The 18,473-nt window shown below is 38.0% G+C and overlaps 1 protein-coding gene across 1 annotated transcript in view; it reads left to right on the top strand.

Moving 5' to 3' along the window:
- CD109 (CD109 molecule) overlaps positions 1-13,065 on the top strand; it is an 81,426-nt gene extending 68,361 nt beyond the window's left edge. The window contains exons 30-33 of the mRNA XM_027454990.3: positions 1,182-1,318; positions 5,119-5,275; positions 5,700-5,802; positions 8,459-13,065. Coding sequence (XP_027310791.3) covers positions 1,182-1,318; positions 5,119-5,275; positions 5,700-5,802; positions 8,459-8,649 — 588 coding nt within the window. The 3' untranslated portion in view covers positions 8,650-13,065. The remainder of the gene's footprint in view (positions 1-1,181; positions 1,319-5,118; positions 5,276-5,699; positions 5,803-8,458) is intronic.
- Positions 13,066-18,473: the final 5,408 nt, after the last annotated feature.

Genomic DNA, 18,473 nt, shown 5'->3' with positions numbered 1-18,473 from the left:
TCACGTTTACTTGTGTAATTTCCACTGTGTTTTCTGGTACAGATACTGAGTTTACGTAAAATCTGCACTTTAGTAGACCTCCAGTACTCTTTTAAGAATTGCTGTCATATTTTTCATCCTTCAGTCTAGTACCAAGGCAGTTTTAAGGAACTACTGCAAGTAATAATTCAACTGTTTCTTTACCTCATCAGGTTCAATTCTGTAGGCAGTATAGCTTTTTTTTTTTTTTTTAAATACATAATTTTCTGTCATAGCTGATAACATGAGAGTTATTTGTTCTTCAATTTCAGCTCCAGCATTTCTGCTTTGGCTGTTGGCAGTGGTAATTTTATAGGTTGTTGAGATAATCAGGCTGTTCCCCAGTTATTCACACCACCTCTAAGAGCTTCTGGTTTTACCAGTCTTCTACCACTGTTTCAAGCATTTTATGCACAATCTACACTAAAAGAATTGGAAACTCTTTAAACTGTGCTTAATAGATGAACCTGTTTATATTGTTACTGTCCTCTATTGAACATCCTGTCATACTTTCTTACTTGGCTCACTTAACAGAGCTTGGCACTTGTTGAGCAGAAAGGGCAAGAGCTCTGTCTTTGAAGCAGAGTGAGTATAGCTTTGTCTTTCCACAGATGAAACAGGTGATGAAACTTCTTAGTGCATAAAAACTGCATTATTTCAAGGGTGGAGTGACGTGCTATTCCTCATCTGTTTTGAGTGTATGAATGCTGTGACATGAAAACTGAAGACAAATTCCGTACATATGCTATGTATTTGCTCTTTTATTTCCAGCCTTTTTTTTTTTTTTTTTTTTTTAACCCAGTGGGTGTCAGTCTCTGAAGTTTGCCTTCATTCATCCCATTTCATACTGTCAGGAAGTAGCTGCACACATTATAAACCAACAGAAAGCAACTAGAAAGAAAATTGCTCATTTTCCTAAAGCTACTTTGTGTTTGACTCAGATGTGTCCAGCTAATTGCATTGGTTTTTGGTTTGGGCTGCATAACAAAATGTTCAGAAAATATATCTTTCAGAGATTGCCCTTGGGATCTTGTGTCCAACTGTCAGATACAAGGTCATGTATCCTGTCTCATATGATCACACCTCTGGCGTTCTACTGGTAGTGTCTTAACTCCATAGATTTGTTTTGCATATGACCTCTAATGTCTATATTCAATTCACAGCTCAATGTTATTTACAACACAAAATACGCTGATCAGAAGCTCAGATCTGTGCGAAAACAAGAAGCTTTTGACTTGAATGTTGATGTAAAGGATGACAAAGATGATATGAACCATTTGACCTTGAATGTGTGCACAAGGTAGGTAATTCAATTGGAGCATCTCATGTACCTCTTTGTCTACACAACAGCTGTGTTGCTTAAAATAAGGTAAACTTCCCATATGTTTGCATGGATTTAGTAGTGTATGGGATTTTAACATACAATTAAAGAGAGCAAAAGAATTACTTTGTAAAGACGTTAGTAATTAAACTAAGAAGCAATTCATAAGTCAATAAATCTAGTGACAGCTGATGGATATGAATAGATCCTTTGTGCAAAGTGGTTGCTGGTCAGATTTTTTTTTTTTTTTTACTGGCATGCATAAATATGGTGTCTCCCTACATGTTAGAGATATATGGAAGAATTTGTGTGAAATAAAAGAAAAAACTTAAAAGCTTCTTTGGTGCAAGTGCTTCTTAGCTATACTGAGGACCCTGGACAGACTTGAGAATTGAACCTCTGTCTTCCATGTTCTAGTAACAGACTGCGGGAACAGTCCTATAACTTTTACCCTTCATGAACAGAATACTTTGCTTTTGATATAGAAGTAGATACCTCCTTTTATAAAAAGAGAAGCAAGTTTCTGAAGTGTTAAAAACATTATGAAATAGAAGTGATCATTCTTTGTTCATCTCTGTTAATAAACTTAGCTTGGAACAGTTTTGATGAGTCAAAATCCATGTCTTTGTAATGTTAACTTCAACTGCAGTTTGTCTTACTGTGCAAGTGTTGTGGTCTTTCATTTATATATATCATGTCTTTATGATTTCAGTAATGTAACTTAATGTGAACATGATTCTAGTGTTGAAAGAGGTGGCGATTTTTCTGTACAATGTCATTTTATTCTTTCCCCTAACTAAGGGCTGTGGGGGTGCATCTGGGATGATGCTTCTTGTTCAGTAAACATCTACTAGGAACTGAGTTGAGACTGCTGAAGTATCATCTCAGAGACCATAGAACAGTCACTGTATGCATTGTACATTGTGAGAAATTGAATCAGCTGAGAATCGGTGACACTGAATAGCCATATTTCATACTCCTAGGTCAGCCAGTCATTAAACCTGGTTGTTTCTTTGACTGCTTTGCTGCCTTCTTTTTATTTGCTGTAAAAATGCTTATACATGTATCGCAAACAAATATGAAGATGTTCTTGTGATTTTCTCAGTAGATACATCTTCCTGTCATTAAAGAGCATTTGAGTATTTCACAGAAAACTCTTGAGGACACTATCTCTTTTTACATATGTATTTACATTTTAAAATCTTATATTTCTTATTATCTACAAGGATATTGAGGTGACTACACTCTTTTTATTGAAGGAAATCATCTGTTCCTTGTCAATACTTCCTGAAAAACTGTTTACTTCTTTTGATATTATAACGGGTTCCTTATAAATGCAGGATTTGTAAAGTATCACCTGATCAACCAAGTTCATGCTTACATTCCTTTCCTCTTATTGTAATAATTCCTCTTATAACATGTCCATGTTATTATTGTATAATAAGAGGACATTCCTGTCCTCTTATTGTTATTTATTTAAATTTTAAACTCGTTATAGCTAGGACTGTTTTCATGCTCTGCACAGCGGAGCTGTGACCGGAGATGGTGCCTCTAGGTGACACCATCACACAAATAATAGCTATAGTGAATATGATGTCAGTGTGGAGAGGATTGATTTAATTTGGGAAATATCCAGCAGGCACAAAGCCAGATCCCTGTTTTTATGTGTTTCTGTTAACCAATTCAGGCATACAGATGGTGGTCAGGACACTAGAATATATGAGAGCTCTTGAAATAGAATGGGCTTTTTCTCTTAGTTTTCCGTGAAGTATCAACAGCTTTTTAAAGCCTAGCACCAAATCCTGATGTGTAAAGGCTTACATGATGGGTCTGGGATAAACCTTGGATGAGCATTAGCATTCTGATATTCTAGCTCAGCACTTTGACTCAGGAATACGGATAGGAAGGGACTTATCTCTAGAAGTCTGTAGGATGATGTTTTACTTGCAAAGCGTTCAAAGGATATTGGGAAGATCTAGCAGCATTATAAAAGTACCCCTGGGTGAATACTCAGAGCATTAAGATCCATCAGCTCTGTCATGGAAAGTGGAGCAGTGTAAGTGCTAGTATTCTGTGTTTCTATTATTTAAACTGAGACTTCACCTCTGGTTGCTTGGCTTGATGCACTAGTCCTCCTCTTCTCCTCAGCCCCATATATAGTATATGCATTAACTATATTAAATTCATGAATCAGTGTACAGCTGGTCCAGTTACAATCTTTACAATGCGACATGGCTTTTTGGTAAAGAAACCAAAGCAGGTAAATGCAAAGACTGCTGAAATCTCAACCAGCTTATCCAGCTGTGAGTATGCATAATCCAGTAACGGAGGCTGCAGCTCTACAGGTTTTTATCTCTCCAATCTGCAGGTTATCCCACCTTCTCTTCCTCTCACTCCCCCCCTTAAGTAAGGGAGCCAGACCTTTATCACTTCTAGGGATGTATTATTTCCACTTCCTGGCAATACCATGCTAGTTGGGTTACCTGGTTGTATTTTGGTGGCACTCCAGGTTACCTAAACAGGTTGGGTATTTTTGTCTTCTCTCATTGGTAATTAAGCAGAAATAGTTACATCCAGTTCCAATTCTGTTATTTGTTTTCAATAGCAGCCACTTTGGTGTAGCCCATTATCCAACAGATGGTTTCATTTGTTTCTAATCTCATGCGCCAACTAAAGTCAGCAGTTGTGCTGTATTTCTTTCAAAATCATATCTGTGTTCAATCAGCTATCCTGCCAGGCTTAACAGCCTTGCTTTGAAAGAAAGTCTTCCCTTTTTTTTAAACCATCCAACTCTACAAAGAAATAGTTTTATTCAATTATTTTCAACTACTGTCAGGCCTTCAAAATGAGGGTTGGAGACACTTCTATTCTAGTACAACAATAGTCATTTACCTATCATGACAAGGGAGGAAGGGAAGTTTTTCTGCCACCTACTTTATTTAAAGCTGTACAATCTTTTGTAGGTCACGTAAGTGTCACTTGTAGCACTGAACACCATAAATATATTTTGATAGTTCTGGTGTGCACCATGATATATGTGGCTTGTTCAACAGAGCAAAGCTTTTAAGTCCAGCATCTGATTCTCAGACTGGAAGAAAATGTAATAATAAGCATTATTTACAAAAATAAAGAAGGAACTCAGTTTATTAAATTTCCAGTTTTCCACAAAGTGGATGCATAACACAGCCATGCGTTCTAAAACTGTGGTTTTGAGGAACAATCTGATGATTTTGTTAATGGAACCATCAGTCTATATCAAGGGCATATGGGAATGTTTGCGAGACTTTTTAGAGACATTTATCTCACCCTCCAAAAATGAATAAAAGTAAAGCAATGCATCCTTGAGTGGAAATATGAATATTTCAGTGCAAGAGTTCCTGCAGTGGTTTCTTAATTATATCCTTTTCAAATATTCCTTTTCATATGTTTAATCACATTATTTCATATGTATGTGTGATGTAAACATGTACTTCAAGATGCCAGTGCTGTTGGTATTGTCCTAGTGTTGTCCCTCATATCATTTATATACTGTAGTTTTGTCAGTTCTAAGCTTAAATTTTCATATGTGGTTGAAATTAGGCAGAAAAAATAGAGAAATCCATTCTTATCTCTTTATTGTTAGATATTTTTTTTCTTGCTGGCATTTTGTTCAATTTGTTTCTTATGTATTCTTGAGCATTATTTCTTCCGTTGTTGAGATGTAATAATTAAACAATTTATTTGGAGAGTTTACTATTGTGTCTCTACTAAAATTTTCTTTGCCTCCGTATTTTGAAAAGGTACTTGGGTTCTGGTGCAGCTCCCAGTAGTGGTATGGTCCTCATGGAGGTTGGCTTACTCAGTGGTTTCTCTGTGTCACCGGATTTCGTTCCATTGGACAATACAATTAAGAAGATGGAAGAGGAAAATGGAAAAGTAAACCTATACTTAGACACCGTAAGTTGAAAATAATAGAGAAATGCATTTGCAGTGATGCTAATCACTGATGCTAATCTTGACTGCCAATGTTAGATTTTAAAGTCAGAAAGACAGTATGATTGTATTCTTTGTGGAAACCAACAACTGCTATCTACATTGAATGAGTTCCATACTTTAAAAAGAGACTGATGGGATAGGTGCAATACCATTGTAAGGGGTTTCTAGACTGCAAAAATCTTGTAAAATCATTTATACGTAGGCAAATTTTTTAACAAGTCTGTGTTTTGGCTGAAGTAACAACAAGTGAAATAAGTGGTTTTATGTGCATCCTCACTCCAAGCCTTTATAAATGAAGAGAACTGCCAATGAGTTAGAAGTTCTTATCTCTTCCATGAACCACCATCAGCAGGGTTCTCAGGATGTTTCTCTTCTGTTTTTTTAGCTAAATGAAACACAGGTTTGTGTGGATATTCCGGCTGTGAGAGACTTCAAAGTGGCAAATATCCAAGATGCTTCAGTGACTATAATGGATTACTATGAACCTAGTAAGTGTCAGTCATTCCAAATGGATCTTAGTGATTCAGAAGCTAAAAATATAACATTTCTTTTCATGGAAATGGGACAAATTTTAGTGAATAGAAAGCCACATTGCACTGCAATTTACGTTTTCCATTGAACTGCAACATTTTTGACGTTGACACACCAAGTTTTCTAACAAACAGTTGTGTTTTCCTGTATACATTTTGCTGTTCTCATGGGTTGGTTCCGTAGATGGTGTGAATTGTCATAACTTAATTGTCAGCTGGTATAAATTGGTTTCAGTATGGCTCTCAATGTGTTCCGCAAACTACCAAAATGAAGCAGGAACTTCACTGCGGTTCACTTACCAAGTTAATGATTATCTTTCAAGTAGCTTTTGCATCTGTTTCTTGTTTAATCAGAGAGCCCTTCACTGGAGAAAAAGTCAGTGTTTTGTTTTCTATAGTTATGTAAAAAAGAAGTACATGGGAAAAACAATTCCAATTTTATTTTTATTTTTTATTTTTTAAATAGTATGTATTTTAGAGAAAGGCAGAAACGTACAAAGATATGCTTGCACAAAGTGAGAAGCAAAGAAAGATTACAGGCTGTGGGAGAAGACATTAGAGAGGTTTTCATTATACCAGACAGCTGAAACATTATTAATGATTTGGGCTTGGTTTGAGATAAGGAATTAAAAAGTTGTATGAGCAATTTTCTCCATGTTGATCTGTTTTAGCATAGGACAAAAGACAACCAAATACAAATGTGTACTGCTTTAGCTGAGTAAAAATCACATTTCTTCTATTTAGGCTGAAATGTTTATTCAATCCCAGGAGTTTAAACTAAAATAGAAAATTAAAGGATGTAGCTAAAATACCCACTAACCTAGAGCATGTTTTAAGTCCTAGTGGCTTAACAACTTGGAGCAATTTTTATTTAAGGCAAACACATAACACTTGGAATCTATGGCCAAAACAAATTTCCACATGCTTCAGTGATTAGGAGAAGAGCTGAGGACCTACTCTTTTATAAGAGTACTGGATAATGAATGTGTGTACAAAAAGTATGTATAAATGCATATGTATAAATACTGTTATTCTATTTAAATCTATTTAGAATCCACAATTTCTCAATGAATAAATAAATATTCATTTAAAGATAAGGATGAGTATCCTTAAGGAGTAAAATTATATAACAATCAGTGCTGCAGTAAAAGGCTTTAGCTCCAAGAAAAAGGTTGCTTCAAGTCTTATTTTACAAGATTTCACTCCTTTTACCATGTAGCATAGACATATTTTTGGTCAACATGTAAACACGTGTTGATACAGGAGTATGCTTTTATTTTATTCTGTTAATTTCCATCAGTTCCATAGTTGGTGAACCATGCTGCAGGCGTGTATTTTATGTGATGGTTACAGGCAGAGTCACATCTGATTTCATTGCTTCATATTCAGAGCTAGGAGATGTCTAAAAAGTCCATATGCTCTGGCATTTGTCAAAACAGGCATGTCTCCATGGTAGATATTACAACCAGCATAGGTGTGAGGACTGGCTTGGATGCCAGTATAGTGGTGCCAGCAGTGAGCTCTGCCAGGGTTAATATGCACAGCTATTCAGCACATTCAAATGACTGTGCTACTACTTTTACCTGGTTTTGTTCACAGCCTGTTGGGTGTCACTATTTAGTAAGGGTTTGGCCCTTTAAGGATATCTTTTATTTTTTACTATCTGATGTTTGAAACTGATTATTGGCTCATTAAAAAAATAAAAATGCAGTGTCTCTAGTTGGAATGAAAATCTTCAAACCACAAGCAAATGAAACTTTGCAAAAGCTTGTTCTGTAAGCAATTAACATGCATTGATGTTTTTGAAATGAGCATGGCTTTCCAGGCTTCTAGTCCATTTGGCTCTGTAGCAACCCTTCAGGAAACTGGGGAGCAAAATGCAGGAGCAAGAGGTAGGTGAGGTAGGTAATCCCAGAGTCAGGAAGCTGAAGCTTTCAGACATAATAGTGAGAACAAGACTCAGTTATGAGAGACTGATATCTTACATGTGAGAGCCAGTAACCTGCTAGGGAAAACATCATAATTCCTTTATTATGGGGGCTCCCGAGTCAGTAAGGGCAAAATTCCCTCTAAAACATTTGATCAGGTTTTCTGAACAGATTGGGACTCACTGTTTAGATATGAGTCTATGACTGCAGGCCTTTCATTTGAGTATTTCTCAGTATACTTGTCTGAGTGTATTGAAAATGTTTGATGCTTTGTGAAAGGAACAGATATTAATTTCCAGGCTTAAACACCCACTCTGAGAAGGATTTTGTAGTGTATGACAAGGTCTGCATTAGAGTTTAGTGCATCCTTTAAAAAGGCTTTCTTTGTAAAGCTAATCTGATAAAAATCTTTCTAAGATACGCAGATATAAGTTACTGTGTGTGTATATTTAAATCAAGATCTACACCCTGAATGTGGCCAATGTTTAAAGGCATAATTCTCTGTCTGCAGATGGGACTCTATTAGAAACCACATAGCATTTCAGAAATTTGGTTCATTATGAGTACTTATTTCAGGAAGGATGAGCAGTCAGTCTCAAACTCCTTTTAAACTAAGTTGTCAGTTTCCGTTTGTTGGACAGTCTTCAGAAATTCATTAACTTATGTTAATTATCCTTTCTAAACAGGGAGAAGAGCAGTGAGAAGCTACAATTCAGAAGTAATGCAACGTATAACCCCTTGTGACTTGTGTGAAAGTGACTGCAGCCTTTGCCACCAATCTGGTTCTCCAGCCTTGCTTCAGCACTCTTCCTTGGCTTCCTTGTTCTGTGTGCTGTTTGTCCTTCATGTAAACTTGCTGTGCAGTTGGGTACTCTAAGAAGAAACAGATTGTTTCACATCTAACATTTCCATAAATTAGCCAAAGAAAATTTTATGTTCAGATACCAGCCCATCTTCAGTGATTAGTGACCTAACTCCTGCTGTGTTCAGGGAGAGCAGGGCTGGCCCATATGGTAAATTTCTGGCTGTGCCAGAAAATTTCTTTAAGCGTCTGCTGGAAAAAACTTTCCAAGTGTTAGTTTCATACTGAAGTTATTTTCTGAAGAAGCACAGTTACCAAGAAAGCAGTCTGAGAAAATGCAAACCTTGCTCCATGTTCCTGCTCCCTTTTACCTTAGCGTTTTTGCATATTTTTTTAGGGGTGTATGTTAGTTTACAGTGCTTTTCTGAAAAACTGTCTCCTCTTCCTTTACGATGTTGGTAAGCAGAGTGCTGGGAGCTTGCATTGTTCTGTTCTGCAGACATGACACTTAACACTAATACCAAGTTTCTCTGTGCTCTCATGGGGAATAATATGAAAAATAAAAGAAGCTTGCTTCAGAGCAGATTCAAGAGCCAAAAAATGCTGCATTTACAAACTGCTGAACACTCCAGAAAATTGTCAGTCTTTTTTTTAATCATTGCAAAGAAGCCAGGTGGATTTTTTGCCAATTCATAAGTTAATCATGTTTGAAAATAATGCCTCCGGATGTTTTCATGGATTTTACTCTGGAAGTCTTTACTGTAAATTCATTGAAGATGGAATATAAGTTTGAGACAGTTTTTTTTTTTTTTTTTTTTTTTTTCTCCCCAGGGTTATTCAGAAACAAACCTAATTCTCTTTCCATGTGAGAATATTGGTGACCCCTAGTATATTTATGGTCAGTGAGATGACAGTTTTAAGATTTTTTTTCTAGAAATGTCACTCTGGGAGATCATTTAGGTCTTGCATTTTGCCTTATCATCTTGTTAACAACTTAAGTGCCATAACTCTTCAAGAGCTGTTCATTGTTCTTTGTGACATACCAACTCAGTGCCATCTGTAGGTGCAAGTCCTGGTTTTGTTGGCAGGGAGGCTTTTAGTAGCTGTGGGCTCCACATACATCCTGTGTTCAGCAAAACACATAATTCACTCATTTAAGTGAATCCTCGTATGTTTAAGTGCCTTGCTAGAGTGGGAGGGAGGAAGAGGGATGATGAGGTCTTCCTGGAGCAGCAGACATTTACAGCCCAACTGGCTGTTTGCACGTGGGGAAAATTAAATGTCTGTATGAACGTGGAAACGTATAAGCTTGGGAGCTCTTCCCTCTTGCACCAGCATCTTTCTAAGTGAACCTCTTCACTGTTGAGCAGCCCACATATCCTTCTTGAACACTGCTTGTGGTATTTAATGCTTACTTCTTTTTGATAAGGAAGCTGATAACATTCTGACTTATTAAAATGAAATTAATTGTTGTTATGCTGACTAACAGAAATTTTAGGGCTATTGATTCCCTTTTGTACCTTTTTGAGACGGAATGTGTATATGTACACATTGAATCACATGTCAGTCACTTTCCTTGAGCAATTTCTAATTTTTATTCATTTTTTGCTACTGCTTAAAATGTATATTTTTGTATTTTATGCTTATGTGTATTTTTGTTCAGAAAAGGAAATTAGTTCATGGTAGCATGGAAAGAGGGCAGAATTTCTTGAACTGGGTGCTTTTTTAATATGAGATACTGGTTTTTAACTACAAAACTAGTTTAGGTGGAATTATTTGTTTTACTTTACCTGTATTTAGAATTTACAATATTTTTCAGAAACTTGGGATTCTGTTCAGTCTCTCTGGCAGAGCTGAGGCCTAATTCTTTGTAGCCAATTAATGCTTTTCACTTGTCTTTGGTGCACATTGGATCTAGCCCTTTGAGTGGTTGTTTAGTGCCTTAACATGAGTTCCCATGCTGCTGTGACCCACACGAAATGATATTGTATGTATTGAAATCCAAAGCACTACTTAGTCAATAGGCTGCAGAATATGACCCTCTGTAAGTCATGCCCTTGGTTATAGGGGTCCAAAGCTAATAGATACCAAGATGCAAAAATGAAATGTATCCTTGTGTCTCAAATCCTTTACTCATAGATGGGAGCATAGACTGAATGGTGCCAAGTGTAGTTTACCGAAAAACATTCACACTCTAAACTGGGATTGTTTTGCTGTGGATTTTATTTCTTGATGAGCTATAAAAGCAGATCTTTTGCCTTTGGGGACAGCAGCCTTGACATGTCATTTGCCTCCATTTGCTGTCATTTCAAGAACATGAAGCTCATATACTTTCAGCTCTACTATATGTAGAGTTTTAAAGAGGGACATTCATGTCTGATTAATGTTATGATAGAGGTTTATTTTCTACTGGAGACATAGTAGAGATAACCCACTCCTTTGCAGTAGATAGTAGGAATAAATTCATAGTTTTATTTTGCAGGCGGTCCCAGTTTCCCAAATACCCTGTGGAGAAATGGACTCAAACGGCTCAGCCTAATTTCAGACAGAGCAGCTTTTATTAGTATTCCCTTACATTTGTTTTTGAGACAAACAACACATGTTTTTAAATGGCTCTTGGCTGCCTTGCCTACCCTACTAAGAAGCATCAGTCATAATGCACCATGTCACGGAAATTGTCAGTCAGTGAACAAACATCCTTTTTTATTTTGTTTTCTCTACTGTAGTATATCACTACAGACATCCAAATGCCTCTGTTCTTAAGTTATTTTAAAGGTACCATGTACAGCATATGACTTTAGACAAATGTTTACATCAGGTGGCCTTAACTTCCCAACCCTGTTGCCTTGAAAGATGCCTTCAGTCACTTTGTAGCAATGACTATTGCCTTGAATGAGTTGCAGAGGATTTTGTATTGTGTAGTGTGTATTGGAAGTGAAGGGATCAGAGTAAAAGTAATAACGTGTTGCACAGTGACTCTTTTGTTTTCCTCATTGTTGTGTAGGAACCTGTTCACAAATGTTCAGCATATGTATTTATTCTGTTACTCTATAAAGCAAGTGCTTGATGTTAGAGGGACAATGCTCCCACTGAAGTTACTGGTAAATCCTTTAGCAAAAAAAACTTTAGGAAATCTTTGAACAAGGTCTTTAAGAAGCTTTATAGTGGTGCTAAAAGCAGTCAGGAAAAGGTATTTTGTGCTGGAGTCTTCCTTTTGCATTGCATGAAAATTCTTGTGTGGTTGCTCTTTGAAGCCCAAGTATTCTTTGGTACTTCGTGTCCTTTTCAGCTTCATGCTATCAACAGATAGTCTGTGCAGGTCCATTAACATCTTATTAAATCACTGAGAAATAATCATTTATTTCGGACTGGCTTTAAAACAAAACCTTAATTATTTTTAAAGGTTTATAAAGATTTTTAAATCTTCGCACTCCACGTTCTGCCTTCACTGTCATCCATGATCTTAGCTGAGTTTTCTCTACAGATTTCTTTATGCATCATCTAGAAACCTGTGCAGAATGCTGCTGTACATAACAGGAAGTGCTCATGCTGTGATGAGTGCTGCCTAAAATGGGTTTACAGCACCTTAGAGTTTGCAGTTTTGCATGCTGGGCCAGCTCGACGTCTGTTTTGGTTCCTGGCATGGCACCTTCATGCCCCTATTTACTTCAAAAGCAAGAGCTTGCTGGCTTGTGCACATCAGTGGCATATGATAAAAGAGAAAATTGGCTGGACTGGTACAGAAAAAATTGAAGAGCCAAAGTCCATTGCCTCTCTTTTGGCTTGAAAGTCACTTTGAAAATCAGACCTGGGATTCTAAAATTGTTTTTAGTAAGTTTTCAGAATAATATCCTAGCAATGTTTCTCCAAATGTGTTCAAGTTGGTGTGAATCTTGACAGTACTTGGTTCAAGCAGATTTATGTTAAAGCATATGTATATACATGTCCATTATACCGGCTCCAATGTACTACAGTGTGCAATGTATGTGCAATTAAAAGCATACAGGATTTTCAAGAAGTGCCCAGTAATGTTGTATGATGTTCTGTTTTTTTAGGAAAAGATTATATTTGGAAAGCAACTGGTGCCTAATGGAATCATTTCGATATCTCAAACACTAACCAAAGAGAACAAAATCACCCACTTTATTCTTTTTTTTTTTTTTTTTTTGTAATGGTCAATATTTTTCTGTTTTCTGTTATAGCCTTTCTTTTTCTCCCATAAATTTGTATGCAGTGAACCAGCTTTATCTGTTTAGTGCTCCAAATATCTAGGAGACTTTAAATTTTATCACTAGTAATTTATAGATAAAACTATAACAGCAATTTTGTGATCAGGCCTTTTGAGTTTTTATTAGATTCCCCTTCCCCCATGTCAAAATAAATTTGACTTCACTATTGTTTCTTATTCAATTTATTATATTTTTGTGTGCCACTTGAAAATATCATTGCACTAATGCTATTTTACGCAATAAAGTCTGACATTGTGCTGTATTGGATCAACCCAGTGTTTATTTTTCCTAGTGGGTAGCTCTTTCTTTTTAGATGCGTATGAATGGTGTTTGTATATGGGCTACATTTGAGTCTCCAGAACTCCAGTGCTAATATTTCTCATTGGTTTAATACGATGCATTTTATTTCTGTATTTTGTAGCGGTTACCCTAAAGCTTCATCAGCTTTGCCTGAATCTTAAGGTGTTATATTTAATTTTTTTTTTTGGTGATTTTTAATATTGTTAGTTTGGGCGGGATACTAATATAAGGAAGACAATATAAAAATGCTGGCTCATATAAGCAGATGTAATGAACCATACATTAACTGGGTATTACATCTCTAGTTTTTTCATGAAAGGCCTTAAGCAATTTGAACTAAACTTCTTGTCTGCCTTGAGATGGTCAGAAATGCACTTAGAACTAGATTAGGATCATCATACATACATGTATTTTCACTTTTGATCAAATCTTAAATGGTAGGAAAAGAGTGCTTTCATGAGCTGTTTTGATCAAATGACAGTGAACTAACATGTTGGCTGTGCAAATTGCTTCTTTTAAAATAATTGAACAAATATTATGGAATTAGACCGATTCACAGGATCTTGAAAAATTGTCATTGATTAATTTTTATTCAAATAAAGTTTGCAATAGCTATTTTAAAATTTTATTAAAGATGAATTTAGTATTAATATCCAGTGTTGCCTTGTTTAATGATTCAGTCACCTGTAGGAGACGGCAGTTTCTGTACTGTGTATGACTGCCCATCCTCAGCACTTACACACTGCCTCACCTGTATTTTAATGCTTCTAAGTTGAAGTGCTGCAGTGATGATTTCCATGGTCAGGCCTTGGAACATGACCTTGCAGATCATTGTTTGGGACTTTTCAGGCTGAGGCACTGTGTTATCATAACATGCTTTATTCAACATGGAGTCATCGTGACACTTCAATTATTTCTCAGTGGTCTTGGTAATCTGGAGAGGTCACAGTTGACTGGAAGCTGGCAAATGCCCCAGTTTTCAAGAATAGGAGAAAAAAAAGACCCTGGTAATTAAAGGCCTGTCAGTGCCTCACTTCACTGCCTGCAAAAATTGTGGAGACTGCCAACAGCATCCTGGGCTGCATCAACAGAGGAGTGACCAGCAGGTCGAGGGAGGGGATAATCCCCATCTGCTCTTGTGAGGCTCCACCTGGAGTGCTGCATCCAGGTCTGGGCCTCCCGGCTCAAGATGGATGTGGGGCTGTTATAGCAAGTCCAGAGGAGGACAATGAAGATGATGAGAGGGCTGGAGTACTTCTATGAAGAAAGGCTGAGAGAGCTGAGGTTGTTCAGCTTGGAAAAGAGAAGCCCTTGAGTCCTTTTCACCATATTTTCTTCCCCTTTTCATGTTTTATGTTTTCATAAATTACTTGGATGCAGAACTTGAAGGTATACTAAGTTTGTGGATGACATTAAATTGTTTACTCCACAACGGGTAGCGAGTTCTTGCAGAGAGATCTTGACAAGTTAGGGGGCTGGGCAATCACCCACCACATGAAATTTAACAAGAGCAAGTGTTGGATTCTGCACTGGGGATGCAGCAACCCTGGATATATGTAATGGCTGGGAGACAAGAGGCTAGAGAACAGCCCTTCGGAAAGGAGCCTGGTGGTTTTGGTTGATGGCAAATTGTATTTAAGTCAGCAATGGAGTCTGGCAACAAAAAGGGCCAACAGTACTCTGTAGTGCATCAAGCACAGCATTGCGAGCTGGTTGGGGGAAGGGGTTATCCTGCTCTGCTGGTGTGGCCTCACCTTGAGTACTGCGTGCAGTTTTGGGTGCCACAATATAAAGACATAAAAACTACTAGAGTGTGTCCAGAAGAGGGCTACAAACATGGTGAAGGGTATAAAGGGCAAGACATACGAGAAGCAGCTGAGGTCTCTTGGTTTGTTCAGAGCAGAGCAGGCTGAGGGGAGGCCTCATGGTGGCCTGCAGCTCCCTCACGAGGGGAGTGGAGGGGCAGGTGCTGAGCTCTGCTCTCTGGGGACAGCGACAGGACCCGAGGGAACGGCATGGAGCTGGGACAGGGGAGGGTCAGGCTGGGTGTTAGGGAAAGGTTCTGTATCCTGAGTGTGATCGGGCACTGGGACAGGCTCCCCTAGGGCAATGCTGATGGCACCAAGCCTACTGAGTTCAAGAAGTGTTTGGACAACACTCTCAGACATATGGTCTGATTTTGGGTGGTCCCATGCAGAGCCAGGGGTTGGACTCGATGATCCTTGTGGGTCCCTTCCAACTCAGGATATTCTATGATTCTGTGATTCTAAGTTAGTGGAAGCTTGTCATTAATTTCAGCAGAAATAGTATACATAACATGATGTGATGAACTCTATTCTGGCAGGCCTCTTGTGCTCATGGAGAACCTCGGGGACTCTATTCTTTCCTGTAACAGGAGCAATCCTTTCAGGTACAGAGCTAAAGGCTGCTTGGGGGCTGAAGTGGCAGTTAAAAGAGCTCCAAGAAGTCTTTATGCCAAAAGACTTCATAAAATACTAATTGAATTAATGTTCAGATTATTTTTCACATGAATTTCTATTTTAGCTGTCATTCTTGATGCTTTAGAAGTTTAGTGTCCATAACTCTTCGTTTTCGTAATTCTCCTCATAATTTTCTCACTGTTCCTTCAGCTTGCCCTTGGAAGAGCTTCAGGATCCATTTCAGCTTCTAGTTCAGGTTCTGCTTAGCCTTGCTCATCTCTTTTACCCCAACTTCTGTCTTGCACATGAGCTCAGCAACCCTTCCTCTCCTGAAGTCTCACAAATCTACTTTTTCCTTCAGAGCTGTTGTTGCCTGTCAAGACTAAAATCCTTTTCAGTCTCATTTATGGATGAATAGCTGCAGTCCAGCTGGAGAACAGTCACTAGTGATGTACCTCAGGGGTCAATACTGGGGCAAGTACTTTTTAACTTCTTAACTAATGACCTGGATGATGAGATTGAGTGCACCTTCACCAAGGCTGCAGATGACAGAAAACTTGGAGTAGTGTTTGCTAGACCAGATGGGTGTGCTGCAATCCAGAGGACCTGAAAAAGCTGAAGAAACAACATGTGCAGAGGGACCCTATGAAGTTCAACAAAGGAAAAGTGCCAAGTCCTGCCATATGGGAGGAATAACCCCAGCACCAGCACAGGTTGGGGGCCAATGGGCTTGAAACTCGCTTGGCAGAAAAAGTTCTTGTTCTCGTTCTGTCCCAGCTTGTCTTGGTTGGCAAGTTTAACATAAGCCAATAATTTACCCTTGCAGCAAAGAAGACCAATGATGTCCTGGGCTGTGTGAGAAAGACCGTTGCCAGCAGCTCAAGGGACGTGATCCTTGTCCTCTTCTCACCACTGGTGAGATGCATCTGGAATGCTGGGTCCAGTTCTGTGGACTGACTGGGGATTGGGATAGACAGTCTCCCGAAGTCCCTTCCAACCTCAGTCATTCTTTGAAAAGACTACTGAATTTGGTAAAGCACTCCACTATATATATATATATATTTTTTTTTTCTGTGTGACTGAGGATCTTATCACAATCCTGGATGTCACATAGGTCTCTAACCTGTGCATTGCATTTGTGTTGGGATTCTGTAGGTTCCTACACACTGTTATTTTAACTTTCTGCAATCTTGTTCTCAAATGTCTAAGACTGTCTTTTCTATCTGTCTTCATAGCTGTATCTTTTCTTCTCTCATTAATAACGTTTTAAACTGGTCTTAACAAATAGAGCATATACCTTGTATATTCATCTACAATACCATCACACATAATTTCCCTAGTTCTTCACTTACAGCATCAGCCCTCTTTCTGCATCCCATTCATCTCCTTTCACTGCATCACATACATGGTGCTCAGCATCTCTTACTCCCATCCGAGAGTAAATGCATGACTTATCTCCACCTTGTTGATCAAACCCTATTAGTATGATGACTCATGCCTTTGATTGCCTCCTGCTGCTTTCTAACTTTTCAAGCAAGTGCCATGCTTTACATGCTTTCATATGTTCTTATTAAGCTGTATTCCTGCTTTCCTGCTGTGGTGAGTTGACATCTGCCAGAAACGAAGCCACTCAGTCACTCCCTATATCAAAAGGGATGGGGAAGAGAATAGGGATGGCAAATTATTTTGGTAGAATCTGAAATACCTTGGTTGTAAAGATCAAGAATCCACTGAATTAATATTATTGTATTAACTTTGGAGAAAAATTAAGTTTTATCATTTGCTTTTTTCACCTAGAGAACTCTGTACAGTTCCCAGACCTTGCAGAAAATACACATATTTCCAGATGGCAGCAGATGATAAAAGATATGGAGTGTTCAGTCTTGTTCCTTGCTTTTTCCTCCCATATGTGTAACTGCTTTAAGAGCTGCAGGTTTGTGGGTTTATGTGTTTTGCCCAATATGAGAAGATAATAAAGTAATAAAAATACTCTGCTTAATCTTATTGCCATGTGTTTTAGTTGTGTGTTCTTATCCTTAACTCATAACTTATGCTGATGTTTCTTCCCACAGTGGAAGATGCTTTCATGGTTTTTCTGTTTTCTAAAAATATTTTCCCTCAGACTAAAGAGAACATTTGTATTTACAATATTTTTCTAGAATTTCAGTGCCAAATGTCTGCCATTTGTGCTTGTTCCTTTTCTGCCTCCTTTCCCCTCCATTACAGGACTGAGGGGTGGTAATCTTTAATGGCAAGGAGAATTGCAGCAGACAGTGACTGTTGAATGTAGGTAATGTACGTTTTCTAATGCTATAAAATGATGGATGCTGTTTGCAGGCTTTGCTTGCTCTGCAAATGATCCTTTTCTTGTTTTCCCTTTGATTCTTTTCATTGTGAGTTTACTCCTCATCACTAGCATTCTGCTACCATTCCAGGAAACACAGTTGTGAGTGGGGACAGGACTGTGTGCTTGGCAGGCTAAATGAGGAGACAAATCTTCCTGTACCATCTAAGTAAATGACGGAAGGAGATAGTCTTTCTAGAAGGGTTAGTCAGAGTATCTACATCATCTCCTGTTTGGATCATGCTCCCAAAAGCTTTATTTATTTACTTATTTAATACTTCTGCTACTTGTAGCCCGAGGAGATCAGCATCTTAGTGAAAGTGTCTTAGTCATCAGGCTCGAGTTAGTGAGAGAGATGAGATGTACCTGTAAAGGGAAGAAAGGCTCAGATAAGGAGAAGTTAATACCTCATGCATCAGAGTGTAAGCTAGCTTGAACTGTAAGAGATGAGGAATAAATTTGGTACATGGTAGACTATTATGCATCTAGACTTTCATACCTTTCTTTGGAAGCATCCTCTACAGGTTTCACTAATGGGGCTGGATGTGTTTCTGCTGTTATTCACTACAAAGCAAACCCTACACCCTTCTGATGCATAGACATCCA

This window comes from Anas platyrhynchos, chromosome 3 (assembly GCF_047663525.1).
Source record: "Anas platyrhynchos isolate ZD024472 breed Pekin duck chromosome 3, IASCAAS_PekinDuck_T2T, whole genome shotgun sequence".
Classification (NCBI taxonomy): domain Eukaryota; kingdom Metazoa; phylum Chordata; class Aves; order Anseriformes; family Anatidae; genus Anas; species Anas platyrhynchos.
Note: the sequence above shows the minus strand (reverse complement) of the source record. Positions and strands in the feature narration are given on the sequence as shown.